This window comes from Hypanus sabinus, chromosome 14 (assembly GCF_030144855.1).
Source record: "Hypanus sabinus isolate sHypSab1 chromosome 14, sHypSab1.hap1, whole genome shotgun sequence".
In the NCBI taxonomy this organism is placed as follows: Eukaryota; Metazoa; Chordata; class Chondrichthyes; order Myliobatiformes; family Dasyatidae; genus Hypanus; species Hypanus sabinus.
In genome coordinates, this window is record NC_082719.1 from 1,319,504 (window position 1) to 1,340,468 (window position 20,965).

A 20,965-nucleotide genomic window follows, 5' to 3' on the forward strand; every position below is an offset into this window, starting at 1 on the left:
GCTTTCCCACCACGGACGTAAAGATCACTGGTCTATAATTACCTGGACTATCCCTACTACCTTTTTTGAACAAGGGTACAACATTTGCCTCCCTCCAATCCTCTGGTACCATTCCTGTGGACAACGAGGACATAAAGATCCTAGCCAGAGGTTCAGCAATCTCTTCCCTCGCCTCATGGAGCAGCCTGGGAAATATTCCGTCAGGCCCTAGGGACTTATCCATCCTAATGTATTTTAACAACTCCAACACCTCCTCTCCCTTAATATCAACATGCTCCAGAACATCAACCTCACTCATATTGTCCTCACCATCATCAAGTTCCCTCTCATTTGTGAATACCGAAGAGAAGCATTCATTGAGGACCTCGCTCACTTCCACAGCCTCCAGGCACATCTTCCCACTTTTATCTCTAATCGGTCCTACCTTCACTCCTGTCATCCTTTTGTTCTTCATATAATTGAAGAATGCCTTGGAGTTTTCCTTCACCCAACAGTGATCTTGCGATTTTCACAAAGGAGGGGGCTACGGACGTAACTCATTGTACACACCAGTCATTGAAGGTGGGCATGCAGGTACAGCAGGCGGTGAAAAAGGCAAATGGTATGTTGGCATTCATAGCAAAAGGATTTGAGTACAGGAGCAGGAGGGTTCTACTGCAGTTGTACAAGGCCTTGGTGAGACCACACCTAGAGTATTGTGTGCAGTTTTGGTCCCCTAATCTGAGGAAAGACATTCTTGCCATAGAGGGAGTACAGAGAAGGTTCACCAGATTGATTCCTGGAATGGTAGGACTTTCATATGAAGAAAGACTGGATCAACTAGGGTTATACTCACTGGAATTTAGAAGATTGAGGGAGGATCTTATTGAAACATATAAAATTCTAAAGAGATTGGACAGGCTAGATGCAGGAAGATTGTTTCCGATGTTGGGGAAGTCCAGAATGAGGGGTCACAGTTTAAGGATAAAGGGGAAGCCTTTTAGGACCGAGATGAGGAAAAACTTCTTCACACAGAAAGTGGTGAATCTGTGGAATTCTCTGCCACAGGAAACAGTTGAGGCCGCTTCATTGGCTATATTTAAGAGGAAGTTAGATATGGCCCTTGTGGCTAAAGGGATCAAGGGGTATGGAGAGAAAGCAGGTACAGGGTTCTGAGTTGGATGATCAGCCATGATCATACTGAATGGTGGTGCAGGCTCGAAGGGCCGAATGGCCTACTCCTGCACCTATTTTCTATGTTTCTATGTTACGATCTCTTCAGCTGTAAATGACTGTAACTGATGAAGGAATCCAAAAACACCATTCACCTTTAGATAAGCTTTCTGCCTTTTTGACAGGGCAGAAAGCAAACTGTCAATAATTGTAAAAAATGTTCGGCTTTTAAACTTCTGAGAATGTGTTTGAGATTCAACAAGTGGATCAAGAGTGCTGGAACCACTGAAATCATCATACGCGCGATTTTGCTTGTGTTTTCTTCGAGTTTGCTGTTGATAATCTTCACACTTAGTCAGATCCTTGGCTTTTTGCTCAATGTCTGAAAACATAGACTGCGTAGCTTGAATATATCCATGCAAGGATTCATAGGGTGCACAAGCTGTGTTCAGGTCTTGGCCAGAAGATTGCAAAGAAGCACTTGTCATTTGAAAATGCTGTAATACTTGATCCCACAATTTGACCATTATTCCTGTTTCCAACTTCGTCGTGGTTGAAAGTAGTCCACAAGCCTGTTGTCGACACTCTGCCTTCTGATCATTGTTATTTGAACTGTCATCCAAGACTTGTTTTATCACTGAAAAGCTGTGTAAAGGTGCTTTGTTGCATCTGCACAAGCTGACCACCTGGTATCTGACTTTCTTTTCACAATGGGCAAATGAGCACCACCATCAGATAATGCAGCAGAAAGGAGATCCCACCGATAAGTAGAAACAGGAAAAAATGTGCACAGGCTTTCTACAAATTGAAAGAAGTTTAATGCTTCTTGACAACATTCAGCAGCACATTTTCCATCCAAATTTGGTGAATGTACAAAACATTGAATGTAATCCGCAAACTCATTCAGCTCTTTAATTCGTGCTTGTAAGCCACTACAGTTGGCCCTCCTTATCTGCATGCGCGAATTCAACCAACCACAGATCGGGAAAACCCGGAAGTTCTCTCTCCAGCACTCGTTGCTCGAGCATATACAGACTATTTTTTCTTGTCATTATTCCCTAAACAATACAGTATAACAACTATTTACATAGCATTTACATTGTATTAGGTATTATAAGTAATCTAAAAATGACTTAAAAGTACAGGCAGTCCCCGGGTTATGAATGAGTTCCATTCCTGAGTCCGTCTTTAAGTCAGATTTGAAGTCGGAACAGGCACGTCTGGTATTATTTAGCGTCAGTTAGTCAAATGTTTTTCTTAGTATATAGTACATATTTTACCTTTCTATGTATATAAAACACTTAAGGAACATATGTATTTTAATAATTTAACCACTGCGTTGCTTAGTAATAATTGTAGCTTTCATCGGGGCAGGGCCTTTCACATTCTCAATTAAAATTGTTCCGATCTTTGACTGTACCCTAACGCTTTTCCAATGACCGATGGCGTTTCACCTCTTTCCGATTGCTTCATTACTATCACCTTATTTTCAATCGCGATCGTGTTTACTTTCATGAACAGAAACACTGCTGAGTCAGAGCTGAACCGTCAGGTCCTAATGTCCACCGCACGGAGACATGTTCAATAAAGTCCGGGGTTCTGCTGGGTCCTAAAGTCCACATGTTAAACAAGGGACTTGATCATCTGTGAATTTTGGTATCTGTGGGGGGTCCTGGAACCAATCCCCCATAGATAAGGAGGGCCGACTGGATACTTGCCACTCATGTTGCAGGTATTTTCATAACTTTGACCACAGCAGTCTTTTATATCAATGGCATTTTCCTTTAAAAAGTCAAGTAAACTTTGAGCGAGCTGTTCAGCACTATGACCTGCCATATCCAAAAACTTCATGAATCTTTCAACTGGTCCAGATGGCAAAACATAGCTCGCAGTCGAAGTCAGCTGGTCCACATTAAGTATATCTGGAGTAGAATCCAATGAAACAGAATCATACTTGTATTTCCTCACTTCACCAATAATGTGAACCAGTACGCTGGGTCCAGTCAGGTTGGTGAATTCCTCACATTTTGTTTTAGACTGGTATGATTTATGTCCCCTTCCTTGGTTTGCATGTACGCTTTGCCAGAAAAGGGTCAAACTTGGCCAGTAATTCTAACAACCCCAAGCAACTTCCATTATGTGGAGAGCCAACAGTTTCATCACTACCACGAAATGAAAGGCTTCGTGCTGCTAAAAACTTTACGACTTCAATTATTCATTTTAGAAGTGTGTGCCAATACTTTTGTTCAGTCTCCATTTCTTTCACAAGGTGGGAATCGGCACATTTACCTTTGCTTTTGCACATTGACAATTAAATTAGAGCTTGTCTATGTGAGGAACTTTCTTCATGTTGGTGTAATAGATTGCTTGCATTTTTCCAGTCATTAAACCCCTCTTCCCTAAACTTTGATGAACATCCTGAAGTCATAACCTTGCATGGGATACAGAATAGGCTTCCTTTGCCTTCTGAATAGTATAACCAATTGTTGTGGCTATGAGTGCGTGTGTGGATCACGTGCACTCAACAACCAACTAGGAATAGTGTTCTGAAAATTATCTGTTTCGGTGCTTATTGAAACTCATTTCAATTGGGAAATACAGGTTGAAACTCACAGTCTAATCTGATCTTGTATGTTCCTGAGCTGGTTCGGACTATGTAAAATCAGGAAAAAATTAGGAATCATGAACTGGGTGATACAAAACTGTTGAGTGGCACATCCCCTGTCGCGGGCTCATTGCGGCAGCACACCCTCCAGCAGCGTAACAGCACACGCTGCAGCAGCTTGGGAGCGTGGGAGTTAGCATGAAGGTCACCACGACACAGCAAGGAGCCAACACGCGCCTGCACACACACACCATGCAGCTCCCCCGACATGAAAACAACAGCGTTGCCAGATCGTTGTGAGAATACGGTGAGATGCTGATTTGTGCGGGGCCTTGACGACGCGGGGCCTGTAGCATATGTCCGCTGGAAGCCTCACGCCCTCATGCAGCCAATCTCCTTGGCACAGAAAGTGCGTTGCCAGTACAAGCCATTTCAGAGGGTGATCGGTATACAGGTATCTCCGAAGGATCCTGAGGCGGAGAGCCAACAGCTGTCTGTGCACACAGCAATGACTGTGATTGGAAGACTCATGACCATAGCAGAGACCCAATGCCTCCTGTTGCCCCAGGAGAAGTCCACCAGCCTCTTCTGGGTCTTGGAGATAAAAGCAGTGGGTGGAACTAAAGTAATCAGCTGGTACCATATCTTTACAATGAAAGCTCCTTATCCATGGATTTCACATGGACTCCTATTCCATTGTGCCTAGTCTGTGGCAAACAAGTTACAAATGTAGCAATGGTTCCTGCAAAACTGAGAAGACACTTAACTACATATCACAGCCGTATGACACGTAAAAGTGCTGATTATTTTAAATTACTATTGAAATCTCACAACAACCAGATTAAAGCTTTTGAAAATACTGCAAAGTCACAGTTAGTAAAAGGATTCAGGAAGCAAGTTATTTAGTAGCTTTAAAACCAGTTCACTTGAAAACGTTTAAAAAACTGTGTGAAAACCTGGACAAAGAATGCACCAATCTCCTGCTACATAGAGAAATCTGGTGGCTTAGGAGAGGAACAGATCTCAACAGGGTGTTTGACCTGAACAGTGAATTGCAGGACTACTTTCAAGAAAATGAAAGATTTTGCTTAGTGCTTTGAAGATGAATGACTGCAGAAACTAGCCCACTTAACAGACATTTTTTTATCAGATGAACCAGTTGAACATGTCTCTGCAAGGCCCTGGAGAAAATGTTTTGTTGTCAAGTGACAAGATTCTTGGATTTAAAAGAAAACTGAACGTTTGGAAAGATCATGTTGCAAAAGGAAATCTTTAAGTGTTTTCACTGATGCTTGGGCTTGAGAGTAAGGAAGGATTGAGTCTTATTGAAAACACCTGGAAGAACTGCAGAACAAAATTGAACAATATTTTTCCTCCCTTTCAACACAAGTTTATGACTGGGTAAGGGACTCTTTCTCTGAATCTTCTGCTCAGCTTGAGAACTTAATTTTAAGAGAAGAGTAAGAACTTTGTGAGCTGCACTCTGATTGCGCACTCAAGATGAGATGTACTGACTTGCCCCTGGACAAGTTCTGGATTTCTGTGGAATACTCTATCCTGCCCTCCATAGGAAAGCAATGAATGTTTTGTTGCAGTTTTTTCAACTACTTACACGTGTGAGCAAGCTTTCTCTTTAACAAGCATCAACAGCAAGGATAGAAATCATCTCATTTCAGTTGAAGGTGATATTTGTGTGTGCTTAACTTAAGTTCGACCCAGAGTTGAGAAATTTATTAGGTTTGCCTTATGAGTTTTTAAAATTTATGAAAGAGAAAAGAAGAAGAATTTCAAGCTAAGCTTAATTATCTTTTTTTTTCAAGGAAGGTTGGCTAAAAACTCATTCTCTACTCAAAAGAGCATAGACAACTATTTTTAGATTATTATATCTACAACTTACTGATCATGCTAACATGCCATGAGCTGTAACTTTAATAGTTTTTATGCAGGGGTTCCCTGAGACCTGAAAATTATTTCAGGCATCCTTCCCAGGCAGAAAGGTTGAGAAAGGCTGCTCTGGAAGGAAGCTTAGGCCAGAGAACATAGACCACAGACCATACAGTTTAGGCCAAAGACCATGGATTTAATTCAAAACAGTTCGGGGTTTGTGGTTAGACAGCAGAGGGTGCATGTTTGCTCATAACATCCAAGAGGGTTGATAAGGTCTCACTGGAGTGCTTGAAATGTTTGGATTCTTTTATTATGACCAATAAAGTTAAATTGTTTCTAACTAATGGATTAACAACATTGGGGTGATGTGATTGGGTAAACAAATAAAGGCAACACGAGGAAGACTTTAATGCAAAAATATATAGAGGGTTTAGTGCATCATTAGTAGGATGAGAGAAACAGATCCAAATGTAACTTTAAAAAGGGAATTTGATAAATATCAAGGAAAAGATTCAGATTCGGAGTAAGAAGGCTGCGGGTGAACGGCTAAGGATTTCCAGAGCGAAGACAGTTTTACTACTCGGGGTAAATGAGAGGCAAGACTGTGCAGGTGCACGACGTCAGCCAGTAGAGTAGGAAAGGTTTAAAAGGAAGACCGCCATATCCAGCGGGCAGCAGAGTGAGAGGCGGCAGAGTGAAAAGGCTTTGGCTCAACAGGCTTAGATGCTAATGGGACGAGGCGAGATAGGTTTACCTGTGTTAGTTGCGGAAAGGAAGTAATATGTGTGTGAGGCCGGTGTTCAGTGCTCGGTGTCAGATGTGGGAGGTCCTGGAGTCTCCCAGCCTCCCAGACGGCCACATTTGCACCAGGTGTGTTGAGCTGCAGCTCCTGAGGGACCGCATTAGGGAACTGGAGATGCAGCTCGATGACCTTCGTCTGGTCAGGGAGAGTGAGGAGGTGATAGAAAGGAGTTATAGGCAGGTGGTCACACCGGGCCATGGGAGACAGACAAGTGGGTCACATTTGGGGGGGGAAGAGGAAGAGTCAGGTACTAGAGAGTACCCCTGTGGCTGTACCCCTTGACAATAAGTACTCCTGTTTGAGCACTGTTGGGGGGGTGGGGGGGGACAGCCTACCTGGGGGAAGCGACAGTGGCCGGGCCTCCGGCACAGAGTCTGGCCCTGTGGTTCAGAAGGGTAGGGAAAGGAAGAGGAAGGCAGTAGTGATAGGGGACTCGATAGTCAGGGGGTCAGACAGGCAATTCTGTGGACACAGAAAAGAAACTGGGATGGTAGTTTGCCTCCCAGGTGCCAGGGTCCAGGATGTTTCAGATCACGTCCAAGATATCCTGCAGTGGGAGGGAGAACAGCCAGAGGACTGGTACATATTGTTACCAATGACGTAGGTAGGAAAAGGGAAGAGGTCCTGAAAAAAGACTACAGGGAGTTAGGAAGGAAGTTGAGAAGCAAGACAGCAAAAGCAGTAATCTCGGGATTACTGCCTGTGCCACGTGACAGTGAGTATAGGAATAGAATGAGGTAGAAAATAAATACGTAGCTGAGGGATTGGAGCAGGGGGCAGGGATTCAGATTTCTGGATCATTAGGACCTCTTTTGGAGCAGGTGTGACCTGTACAAAAAGGACAGATTGCACTTGAATCCCAGGGGGCCAATATCTTGGCTAAGGCTACTGGGGAGAGTTTAAACTAGAATTGTTGGGGGTTGGGAAATGAACTGAAGAGACTGGGGAAGAGGCAGTTGGCTCACAAATAGAGAAAGCTTGGAGACAGTGTGTGAGGGAGGATAGGCAGGTGATAGAGAAGGGATGCGCTCAGACCAACGGTTTGAGATGTGTCCATTTTAACGCAATGATTATTGTGAACAAAGCGGATGAGCTTAGAGTGTGGTTCAGTACTTGGAGATATGATGTGGTGACCATTACAGAGACTTGGATGGCTCGGGGACAGGATTGGTTACTTCAAGTGCCGGGTTTTAGATGTTTCAGAAAGGACAGGGAGGGAGGCAAAAGAGGTGGGAGCCTGGCACTGTTGATCAGAGATAGTGTCACGGCTGCAGAAAAGGTGGATGTCATGGAGGGATTGTCTATGGACTCTCTGTGGCTGGAGGTTAGGAACAGGAAGGGGTTAATAACTTTACTAGGTGGTTTTTTATAGGCTGCCCAATAGTAACAGGGATATCGAAGAGTAGATATGTGATGGGAGATTTTAATTTCCCAAATATCGATTGGCATCTCCCTAGAGCAAGGGGTTTAGATGGGGTGGAGTTTGTTAGGTGTGTTCAGGAAGGTTTCTTGACACAATATGAAGATAAGCCTACAAGAGGAGAGGTTGTACTTGATTTGGTATTGGGAAATGAACCTGGTCAGGTGTCAGATCTCTCAGTGGGAGAGCATTTTGGAGATAGTGATCACAATTCTATCTCCTTTACCATAGCATTGGAGAGAGATAGGAACAGACAAGTCAGGAAAGTGTTTAATTGGAGTAAGGGGAATTATAAGGCTATCAGGCAGGAAATTGGAAGCTTAAATTGGGAATAGATGTTCTCAGGGAAAAGTACAGAAGGAATGTCACAAATGTTCAGGAGATATTTGTGTGGACTTCTGCATAGGTACGTTCCAATGAGAAAGGGAAGTTATGGTAGGGTACAGGAACCATGGTGTACAAAGGCTGTTATAAATCTAGTCACGAAGAAAAGAAAAGCTTACAAAAGGTTCAGAGAGTGAGGTAATGTTAGAGATCTAGAAGATTATAAGGCTAACAGGAAGGAGCTTAAAAAGGAATTTGGGAGAGCCAGAAGGGGCCATGAGAAGGCCTTGGTGGGCAGGGTAAAAGGAAAACCCCAAGGTATTCTACAAGTATGTGAAGAGCAAGAGGATAAGACGTGAAAGAATAGGACCTATCAAGTATGACAGTGGGAAAGTGTGTATGGAACCGGAGGAAATAGCAGAGGTACTTAATGATTACTTTCCTTCAGTATTCACTATGGAAAAGGATCTTGGTGATTGAAGTGATGACTTGCAGTGGACTGAAAAGCTTCAGCATGTACATTTGTACGTTTGTAGATATTAAGAAAGAGGATGTGCTGGAGCTTTTGGAAAGCATTAAGTTGGATAAGTTGCCAGGACCGGATGAGATGTACCCCAGGATACTATGGGAGGCAAGGCAGGGGATTGCTGAGCCTCTGACAATGATCTTTGCATCATCAATTGGGACGGGAGAGGTTCCAGAGGATTAGAGGGTTGCGGATGTTGGTCCTTTATTCAAGAAAGGGAGTAGAGATAGCCCAGGAAATTATAGACCAGTGAGTCTTACTTCAGTGGTTGGTAAGTTGATGGAGAAGACCCTGAGAGGCAGGATTTTTGAATATTTAGAGAGAGATATAATATGATTAGGAATATCAGCATGGCTTTGTCAAAGGCAGGTTGTGCCTTACAAGCCTGATTGAATTTTTTGAGGATGTGACTAAACACATTGATGAAGGAAGACCAGTAGATGTAGTGTATATGGATTTCAGCAAGGCATTTGATAAGGTACCCCATGCAAGGCTCATTGAGAAAGTAAGGAGGTATGGGATCCAAGGGGACATTGCTTTGTGGATCCAGAACTGGCTTGCCCACAGAAGGCAAAGAGTGGCTGCAGATGGGTCATTTTCTGTATGGAGGCCAGTGACCAGTGGAGTGCCTCAGGGATCTGTTCTGGGACCCTTACTCTTTATGATTTTAATAAATGACCTGGATGAGGAAGTGGAGGGATGGGTTAGTAAGTTTGCTGATGACACAAAGGTTGGGTGTGTTGTGGATAGTGTGGAGGGCTGACAGAGGTTACAGTGTGACATTGATAGGATGCAAAACTGGGCTGAGAAGTAGCAGATGGAGTTCAACCCAGGTAAATATGAAGTGGTTTATTTTAGTAGGTCAAATATGATGGCAGAATATAGTAAGACTCTTGGCAGTGTGGAGGATCAGAGGAATCTTGGGGCCCGAGTCCATAGGATGCTCAAAGCAGCTGTGCAGGTTGACTTTGTGGTAAAGAAGGCATACTGATTAATGAAGCTATTGGCTTTCATTAATCGTGGAATTGAATTTAGGAGCCAAGAGGTAATGATGCAGCTATATAGGACCCTGATCAGACCCCACTTGGAGTACTGTGCTCAATTCTGGTTGCCTCACTACAGGAAGGATGTGGAAGCCATAGAAAGGGTGCAGAGGAGATTCACAAGGATGTTGCCTGGATTGGGGGAGCATGCCTTATGAAAACAGGTTGAGTGAACTTGGATGAGAGGTGACCTGATTGAGGGGTATAAAATGATGAGAGGCATTGATCATGTGGATAGTCAGAGGCTTTTTCCAAGGGCTGAAGTGGTTGCCACAAGAGGACACAGGTTTGAGGTGCTGGGAAGCCGAATCAGAGGAGATGTCAGGGGTAAGTTTTTTACGCAGGGATTGGTGAGTGCATTGAATGGGCTGCTGACGATGATGGTGGAGGAGGATATGATAGGGTCTTTTAAGAGACTCCTGGATAGGTACATGGAGCTTAGAATAATAGAGGGCTGTGGGTAAGCCTAGTAATGTTTGGCACAACTTTGTGGGCCAAAGGGCCAGTATTGTGCTGTAGGTTTTCTATGTTTCTATGTTTCTGAAAAAATGTTGCTGTTATCAGGGACAGAGGAAGGAGGTTGGGTTGCAATTGGGCAAGGTGAATTAAGAGACCATGCAGACTTGGGCTCAAAACTTTGAATGCTTCATGATTTTTTTCTTTTTTTTAATCACTAATTTTTATTGCAACACCAACAAATTACCTTCAATGCAACCAATTGCCAATTACATTTTGACTGTTTAACCCAGCCACCCCCCAACCCTCATCCCCATCCCCCTCTCCACCACTCTCTCTCCCCCCCACCCCTCTCCCCTCCACCCACCAACTGAATAGTAGTGCATACACAGAAAGAGCATTCCTATTTTAACAAAAGATCTTTTAAGTTAGTTATCAAATTTGTCCACATTAAGATTGTGTTTAGTCATGCATCATTTACTCTTGCTGATGATAATTCCAGGTTAGAAATGTCCAAAAAGCTCTGAAGCCAGTGAGTACTTGAAATATCATGAGGAAGTTTCCAACGCTGGACTACAATCTTCTTAGCTGCAGTCAGGCCTGCCAACCAGACTTTGTGTGTGTTTTTTTTTCATAAGGGAAAGGTGGGAATCATCATTTTGAAGATGTACAGTGGGGTTCATTGGTAATTGTACCCCCATTAGTTCTGTAAGAGTACTGATAACCTTCCCCCACAAGCCAAACACCCTTGGACATTCCCATACAACATGAATAAAAGAGCCAACGGTTCCGTGGGAGCAAAATGACCAATATGGGTCAGGAACCAGTCCCATTTGATGTCTAATTCTCAGTGTTAACCATGCTTCATGATTTTTCATTGAGTATTGATATACTAAGATTCGACACCACTTGCGATTTCATCCTCAGCTACTTTTGTGTTATTCATTATGCCAGCGTGCTGTCAATTTTTTAGTCTTCATTAGATGTTAGCCAACACTTATTTATCTAGATTTGTTTGTTCTGGAGATTCTGGGCTGCCCTTGTGGATTAAGTCACCCTGTAAGGTAGCTTGATGTGTTGAAGGAAGCCTGCACAATGCCACAATATTTCACAGGTTCTTTCAAGGGATGTGCTGTAATGTTAGGCAGGTAATAAATAGCGTGTGTTACTTCAAAGGCCTAACACTTTCTACTTCATCACCACCTTCTGATGCTAATCTTGGAATAACATTGAAAAATTGAGTGTTATTTAATGGGCAATTTGTTTGCACATGAAATGCTAATTGGTTTCCTTTTACTAGAATTAATTTCTATTATATTGTTATTGCGTGGTATGCAAAAGCACATGCACCTGTTTAATGTGATCAGATGTCTAAAATGATCTTTCCTCAGGTTTGGCTGGTTTGGATTGAATGCACAGAGTGTTCCAAGTCCCATCCTAAACTATATTGGAACAGCAATGACAGCACTAAGGTAATATTGATTTGATATTCAGAACGGGAGTTCACTGCTGGATTATTTATGCCACACTTCCACTCAGGAAGGTATACAGTTCTTCCAATATGTGTCATAGATTCATGGAACTATCCAATGATAACATACAGAAGGATTCCAGTTAAGCCTTTGTAACATTGTTGGCCATTGGTAGAGAAACCCAATTTATCTCACTATCTTACATTGTCCCTGCTGTCTTACAACACAATTTTTTCATTCAAATATTTATTCAAACTACTTTTGAAGATTCTTTTGAATCATCTTCCATCAGCCTTTCACATTGTGCACTAGCAATGTGCTGTGTGAAGAAAAAGGTATCGTCATGCCACTTGTGGTCTTTTTTGTAAGCTCCCTTAAGGCCTTGCCCTGAAGGTCAACTCATCTACAAGCTGCCTAATACTCTCCTGTGGATTAAAGAGAACAATCCCAGATTCCATAATTGGACATAAGGAACAGGAGCAAAAGTAGGACGTATGGCCGTTTGAACCTGCAGTGACATTCATTGATTCCTTTTACCTCTGCACTATTTTCCAGCACCATCCTTGTATCCCTTGTCCCATGATGTTGTCCTCTGTTTTGAATGAGTTTCCACAGCACTGTGGAGTAAAGGGTTCTAAGTGAAGAAATGTCTCCTCGCTTAGGGAAAACATTCTCTTGTCAAGTTCTGTTAGGATTTTGTAAGCTTTAAGGAGATCTCCCCTCATCCTTCAAAACTCAGTCCAGTCCACTCAATCTCTCCTCTTATTGTAAACTCATTATTCCAAAACTGGACGAATGAATTGTTATTCCATTCCCTCTATAACAAATATATCCTTTTTTTAGGAAGGTAGACTACAATTCCACACATACCTGTATGTGTGGCCTGACCAGGACCCTGTACAGTTGCAACAGGACTTCCTTACTCCTTCAAAAAGTCCTCTTGTAATAAAGGTTAAAATACAATTTGCCTTCCAGAACCTGCATGAACCTTCCTGAACCTTTTAGTGTCTTGGGTATAACAACACGACCCAATCTCTAGCCATTTAATACTATTCTTTTTCTCTCTATTTTGAATTAAGGAGATGGCCTCACATTTTTGCACATTATGTAGCATAATGTGGAAAGATGTGAGGTCTCCACTCACTCAGTTTGTTCTTATCTCCTTGAAGCCCCTGCACATCTTCCTCTATATTTCCTGTCCCTCCTTCTTTAATATTGTCAGCCCTGGAAACAAGACATTTCATCCCTTCTGATAAGCTATTGGTATAGTTTATAATCAACTAAGGTCCAAGCACAAAAGCTTACTGTAGCTCTGTAGTCACAACCTTCCAACCTCAGGACGTTCTGTTTACTTCTATTCTTTGCTTGCTGAATTGTTTCCTGTAACTGACCTTCCATCCCTGGATCATAATTTTCTTTTGCATCTTCTATATACATAGTCAGTCTCTGAACGGAATTGCCCACAGAGCTCTATATTGTGTCTAAACAGCAATTATACAATGCTTTAGGGTAATGTTCAAGCTCAAGTTTATTGCCATTCGGCCACACACATGTATACAGCTAAACAAAACATTATTCCTCTGGAGCCAGGGTGCAAAACACAGAACATACAGTCACACACAGCACATATTGTTATTATCCAGCACATACAGTCACAAAATAATATTGGCACAAATCCCTGAGTGACATGACCTGAAGATTGACAGGTTGACATAAAGTGTGAGCTGCATGTTTATGTAAGACAGTATAATGTCACTGGTACTATTATAGTAAAACAAACAGTTGTGTAAATATGTGAAACAGCAGCAATAAAGGATGAAAAGTGAAGAGTGGAGGATCAGAGGATGTCTGCGAGTTGGGGGAATGGTCTGGTGACCATTCAGACAGGGTGTACATGTGTGCTGGGTGGCTGCAAGGTGTTAAAAAGTCTAACACCCCAAGGGAAGAAGCTGTTACCGAGCCTGACAGTTCTAGTTCTTATGCTCTGGTACTTACAGCCTGATGGTAGGAGGTAATGTCAGAAGGATGGGAGGGGCCTTTGACATTGCTGGAGGCACTGAAATGCAGCACTTTGATGGGGAGGGAGATCCTGATGATGTTCTCATCAGTCCTTGCTGTCTGTTACAGGGTCTTGCAACTTGATGCATTGCAGTTCCTATACCAGACGGTGATGCAGCCAATGGTAGAACGTAGTGAGGATGGGGGTGGGGGTTGTCTCAGTCTCCTCAGGAGGTGGAGGCACTACTTGCTCTCTCGGCTAAAGAGCTGGTGCTGAGAGCATCACTAATGTGCATGCCAAGAAACTTGAGTCTCTCCACTGAGAAGCCGCTGATGTGCATTAGGGAGTGGTCAGCCTGAAGTCTACAATCATTTCCTTAGCCTTGTCCCCATTGAGAATCAGGTTGTTGTGTTTACACCAGTGTTCAAGCTACTCTACCTCCTCCTTATGAGCTGGATGACCACACCATTGACATTGATGCAGCCAGGCACTGTTGTGTCATTAGCGGTTAGAAGTGGATCTGGCTAAACTGTCATGCATTATCAGTGTGAACAGCAGCAGGCTGAGCGTGCAACCCCATTCTTAGCACAATGGCGCCAGAGAGATTAATGTCAATACACACTGTTAGGGAGTCTAAGGTCCAGTTACACAGGGAATATTCCATTTGCATTCTATTCTATTGAAGAAAACATAAACCCTGCATGGCTTTAAAACAGCATTTATGCTATCCTACTATCTTCAAGGAGTGTTGTACATACAAATCCAATCTCAGTTACTAGCTTTCTTTTAAACTTGTATCATTTAACATATTGTTTCATACATTTCAGTTTCATTACCTTACCTTACACTTCTCCTCTTTTTGCACGTTTATCATAGTTTATTAAATTTCTGAGCTTTGTGCCAACTCTAAATTTTAAAATTATGCTCAAAAAATGAGAATAAGACAGTCATTAATTCACTAATAAATATCTCAGACCCTCTTTAAATTTCTTCACCTACCTATCTTTCTTTCCAGCATTTAGAGACTCCATAAAATCTCTTTCTGACCAGAATTTGTCATCTACCCTCATATGTGTCTTGGTGTCAAGTTTGGTTTAACCTTGATCTGCTTGGCAGCGTTAAAGGTGTTGGATAGGCCCATAAGCTTGTTGCCATGGAAAAGCTGCATTTCTCTTCTACAGTCAATATTTTTGATAGATAATGCTATTTACCTGTAGCAAGAGTTGTTCGCAATTCACTTTAAGTTTTCGGCGCGAAACCATGCATCTTGTCTCAGCAGAGTGTGGAAACAGGAAACCTGCCTTGATATTTCTTTTATTGCCACCAGGGACTTGCCCGTTAATATGTGCGTATCAGTGTTTCAAGGCCAACCTAGCTGAGCCTCTGCTTTGCTGAATAGAGGTATACTGATGGATGAGGAGTTATATCCTTACGCAAAGGCCGGCCCCGGCAGACGGTTTATTGCCCATTGTCTCACAAAAGAGGGCAAATGGGGCAGGCTGGATGGAGTGGAAGCTGTTTCCTCTATATCATTGCCAGCATATCTCTCTGCATGTGGTGTTGACAATCTTGAACCTTTCCATTTATTTTAAATAAACTTTCTTCCCACGGGACTTGGTGTGAGGTGAAGAGGGGTTCTGGGCACCAGCAGCAGGAAGTGAGATTGAAATCTCTTGTCCCTGATGTGCAGACTCTATTTTGAATTGATAGATAAAGATGCGGTTATGAAACATCTATCAGCTCAAGACAGCCTAGAGTGGTTTAACCAATAAAGTGGGATCACTGTCATGGTAGATGAATATAAAGAAAGTGAGATAAAAATCTAAACTCTCTTATCTGCAAAGCACAGAAGTAAAATGTAAAAATTAGTCAGATTAAAATTACTTGGAACATCTCCCTTTCTTTGTGCATGAGCTTATCATGAATTTACTGAACTATTAAAAATTTGCTTACGATGCCCTTTCTAGTTGCTATCCATGGGTCGTTCTTTTCTCACATTTGAATTCCGAGCCCGTCAGTGAGTTACTCTTTGAACATATGGAGCATAACTCAAAGCGATTGGCAAGAAACTGGCTAATTTTCTGTATTTAACTGCACGTTGATCTAAAATTTGCTTGTTAATTTGATTTTTTAATTAAACGCAATTACGATATTGTGAGTTTTATCCTCATTTCAAAATCCACGTCTTTAGTTAAACAAATCTGGTTGTTCTACAGTGCCGGGATTCTTATATTTGTGAAAACGGAGAGTAAAGACCCACCGCCAGAAGAAATATCCCCCTTAATACAGGAAAAGAAAATGGAAAAGGAGAAGGAGCTGGAAGGCTTACAGGTTTGGGAAATGATCAAAAGCATCGACCATCATGCATCCTTTTAGACAATCCTATTTTATTCCCCACACTCCCACCTACTACCCTCCCCCATCTGGATTTTACCTTTCATTTACAGAGTAAGGGCAATTTACAGTGGGCTATTAACTTGCCAACCCACACATACTTGAGACATCAGGTCACCCTGGGAGACGTGGAGACAGGGAGAACACAAACTGTAGATGCCAGAGCCTGAGGTCAGGACTGAGCTTGGATCTGTGGAACTCAGGTGCAGTAGATCTATTAGCTGTGCCATTGTGTCCCCTCAATTGCAGAGAAACTTCATTCTTGAACCATCTTTGCTCAGTTTTCTCTCTAGCTGTCAATGTGTGGGGAACTCTAAGCATATGGTGGCTGCCAAGAGGAGGCAAAGGGTGCACACTTATATGGAAATGATAGGTGCCAAAGGAACAGAGTCCTGAGAGAAAAGTTAGTAAGAAGTCTGGCAACAAGGGTGTTTCTTAGCAGAGGGAAAGTATGAACAAGAGAAAGAACATATATCTGAAACTTAATCACCTTTATTTAGAAGAAAGAAATATAGCAACTTGACAAGAACTTAACAGTATTGGTGTAATAGAAAGACAAGAAGGACAGATCAGAGATTAGGCGAACTCTGGATTATCAGAGATCTTATTGTATTGGTTGCAGTCTGTGGGTACACCTGATGTGTTGACATTAATAAAGGACTGATTTCAATGACTTACAAAATAATTTTCAAATACTAGGTCACAGTAATCAGCTGCCCCCTCAACAAAGATATGAACACACCAGTGCACCTTCAAGCATGTTTGTAGAAGATAGCTTCCTTTTGTTCTTAGTTGCCTTCTCTACAATGTTGGGAAAATTTGAGAAGTGATTAATGGTAAATTGTGTTGCTTTTTCACATTCCCTAATAAGACTCAACATGGAACATTTGACACATAAAAAGCTGGATGCCCTTTTGGCTTCAATCCATCAAAAGGATTCACGAGAATGAAGTCATGTCCCCATTGGCCAATGATTCACAACTGCTTTAATGTCTCACAACTATTTCCATGTCTTTGTGAATTTTGGAGCTGGATTTAGAAGGCTTACCTCATTTAGTATAATGAGATAACACTTCTTTTACTGCTGTGATTTTCGATTGTTGATAAACATCAATTATGTCTGAAAAAAGTGTGAAGAAAACATAGGAAACCTGCCATACAGGGTTACTATTGTCTTTTTTAAACCAGTTCTCATCTTCATAGGAGACTTCTACAAAACAGGGAGATACCTGTTGGACTGATAAACTCAATCCACCGCAAAAGAAATTGGTGTAAGTAAACCGACTCCACATTAAGAGCATTTTATATTTCCATAAGACCATAAGATAAAGGAGAAGAATTAGATCAATTGGCCCATTGAGTCTGCTTTGCCATTTAGCCAAGGCTAATCCTTTATTCCCCTACTCAGTTCCACTACCCAACCTTCTCTCCATAACCTTTGATGCCTCGTCCAAGCAATGATCTATCAATCTCTGCCTTAAATGCACCCAACAGCCTGGCTCCTACAACTGCCTGTGGTAATAAAGGCCAAATTTCTGCCAATAGCAGGACAATTATTAGTCATAAGACTTTAGTTTTAAGGGACTGCTTATTTCATGTAAGTATTTACTGGTAAATAAATTTCCTTTTTGTCTCAGTGCAATTTCTAGTGATTTTTGTCTTGAACCACAGACTTGGCCAGATAGATTCAGATTTAATAATTTCATCAGAAAATCAACAAGGATACCAATGGCCAGACATCAAGAAAGTTACAACTGTGCTTAATAACGTATCTGCAGATTCAAGGCATTTTCACCCAGGAAATCTTCTTTCCAGGGTGCCTCTGCCTGATTTTGGGCTCTGAAAGTTGAACACATGATTGGTTATTTGTTTGTTATTGTCACGGGTATAAAGTTGTAATGAAAAGCTTTTGCTTTTTAAAAATCCAGATAGACTATTCCATACATAAATACTGTACCTCAAGGAAGTACAAAACCGTCGCAACCAGGGGTCATTTTTAAAAGGGGAAGAAAAGTTTTTTCCCTTTAGTATGTGGGCTGTATTTTCTCAGTGTCACCTTGTGGGTATACAGTGTTTCTTGGATTGCTTTCCTTTTATGTTTAATTGTTTGTCCTTGCACTGGGTTTTCACTTTGTTTTCCCAGTGTCTCATTTGGGGACTTGGGGATTGTTACACTCTTTTTGTATTTATCACTTTTATTCAATTTTGGATAATTAAATCAGCACGAAGTTTTCAATATCTTGTATTGCAGTTAATATCTTTGGGGGTTATTGCTTCCTCTGGACATGTGGGCTGTCTGATTGGTCCTGAAAACCTACATGCTCCAGGGTACATTTCTAGCAGCCATGCCAACCCCTCTTTCCTCATTGGTTGTGGATTTTTGTTGAAACTCTGACTGAGTTCTTCGGTGTATCTGTGATCTCAGTTCTTCAAGATTCTGTACAGTTTGCCTGAGTTCTTGTTAGTTTTGCTGGTTAATTTCTGCAATAAATATTTTGTTTTGTTTGAATAGCTGAAGTCTCTGTGATTCCTGAACTTGAGTTTGCTAGTGACAGAAACAGAAAGCAGAGTATGGTGTTGCTGTTAGACAGAGCAGATAGACAAATAAAGTGCAGGGTTCATGAAGCAGTAGAGAGAGATGTTTCTTACCTTGAGGATGTGGAGAAGGACTAAGAATAAATGTAATGCAGATGGAAAAACTACTTGGAAGGAAACCTTATTAGAAAGACCTACATTAGTGTATGCAGTAAAAGAGAGAAGTAAACATTATAATGTTTATAAGTAAAGATGAAACCTAGGTGGGTTATCAGCTCCTTTTGAACTTTGCAGGCACCATATTTTCAGGACAGGAAAACCAACCACAGAGGGTTTATTAATTGAGACAAATGGAAAGACACTTTTATCCTGAAATCTGCAGGCATCTGTATATTGTCCATGATTTTTCAAAAAGGAACTGTCCAGACTATTTCCACTTGCTATCACTGTTTATAGCTCTACAAGTCACATCTGCTCAAGATGACTTCCACTTCCATCACCTTTCAGAAAGTGAGGTGCAGACCTTTATTAGTAGTGTTCGTGCATTCACTCAAGCTGAGTATGATGTTCTCCTGAGGGGTTGTCTATAGGTAGGTCCTCAGGCCGATCCACCTTTCTGGTGTAATGTGGGCTATGAGTAAGTGGTTGGGTCCCCTGCTTGTTCACAGCTGCTGCTTGCTCTCCATGGCACAGCAGAGGTCGTTCTCACCTGGCCCAGCCCAGGTTCTTTTCACTGTATTTTTATAATTTCTTCCTCATTGCAATTTGGAGTTTCTAAAATTATGAAAACAATCTTCCGTGAAGAATCTATTCAGACTGCTCCTCAGCATAAAATATAAAGGGAAAATAAAATTAATAAAGGGAAATATGAGAGAAAACATTTCAATATTATTACTTGTAGTGGTGCAATAATTCAGATCTTAATCTCCTGTACTGAAACTTTTATCATCTATTAAAACCAAATGTAAAATTGAGATTGATGCACCATCAATAACTCACACTGAGACGTAAGGCGAGATATCGGCTTTTATTGACTGGAAGAAGGAACCAGGAGTGAGTGTCCATCATACTATGTCCTGGAGACTGAGGCCGAGCGTCAGGCCTCAGATCGCCTTTATACAGGGGCCTGTGGGAGGAGCCACAGGAACAGTCAGCAGGGGGCATGTCCAGACAGGCACATAGTTCACCACAGAGATAAATCTCACTACTATTTTGATTGGCTCAATACCCACTGGAAGCTGTTGGGAACACCAGTAGCACTCAGCAGGCCATAGATAACTGAGACTTTAACACCGTCAGTCTAACCGGGTTTGATCTCAGTTCCTGGAGGTGAAAGGGCCAAGAGACAAGAGGAAGTGTTTAACAGTCTGTAGCAAATACTGAAATGCCAGTTTAAGATTGGATCTATATTTGACAAAATAGTTTTAATTAGAATTTTCAATGCCCTTTTAAAAGTATGTACTGAATAAGTGACCATGGTATGGAAAGTTGGGTTTGCATCAGCTGACCTGCTGATTTTGGGATTCTGGAGAGGAAGTTAGCCAAGACCCCTTTCAGTGGAAATGCTGTCAGATCATATGTTATGGCCCACAACGAGTGGTGTTCAGAAGGCAGCATCTTAAGAAGATAGCATCCATCGTAAGACTTTCAAACCATAAGATATAGGAGCAGAATTAGGCTATTTGGCCCATTGAGTCTGCTCTGCTGTTTAGGGAGTCCTGCACAAGGATCCTGCGTATCCATCATTAAGGACCCTCCCCATCCACACATACCTTCCTTCCATTTATACCAATGGGGAAGAGTGTAGGAGCCCGGAGACCCACACTCGGCAAGTCAGGAACAGCTTCTGTCCCTCCGTCCTAAGATTTCTGAAAGTCCACGAATCCATGAACACAACCATTTATTCTTTACTTTTTACACTGTTTATTTATCCTGTCTAATTTATAGTTTTTTATATCTTTGCACTGTACTGCAAAACAACAAGTTTCACATTTTATGTCAGTGATAACACATCTGATTCTAACTGTGTTAACGAGCGGAGGGCAGAGAGGGTATTGTGCTTCCTGTTGAAGGGACACTTGAAGGCCCAGCAAGTCACAGTAGTACTCAGCTATGCTCTAATCCTTAGCAGTAGTGACTTGCCTGACATTTTGAATTGCCTACCTTTGAGACTTCTCCATGGAGTAACACTACAAGGCACTGACCAACAACACAGGACAGGGACCTCTTCAATACACATTGGAGTTGTTTTCCTTAAAACTGTTCATCTGTCTTTTATTTCCCCTTGCCACACTGCCCTTTGGTAATGGATTGCAAAGCAAACCTTTGAACGGCTGGTTGGAATGGTTAA

General features: G+C 41.9%; 1 protein-coding gene across 1 annotated transcript in view; it reads left to right on the plus strand.

Annotated features, from left to right (window-relative positions):
• Positions 1–20,965, plus strand: part of LOC132404520 (transmembrane protein 144-like) — a 311,590-nt gene that overhangs the window by 233,398 nt on the left and 57,227 nt on the right. The window contains exons 5-7 of the mRNA XM_059988685.1: positions 11,607–11,687; positions 15,903–16,017; positions 17,284–17,351. Coding sequence (XP_059844668.1) covers positions 11,607–11,687; positions 15,903–16,017; positions 17,284–17,351 — 264 coding nt within the window. The remainder of the gene's footprint in view (positions 1–11,606; positions 11,688–15,902; positions 16,018–17,283; positions 17,352–20,965) is intronic.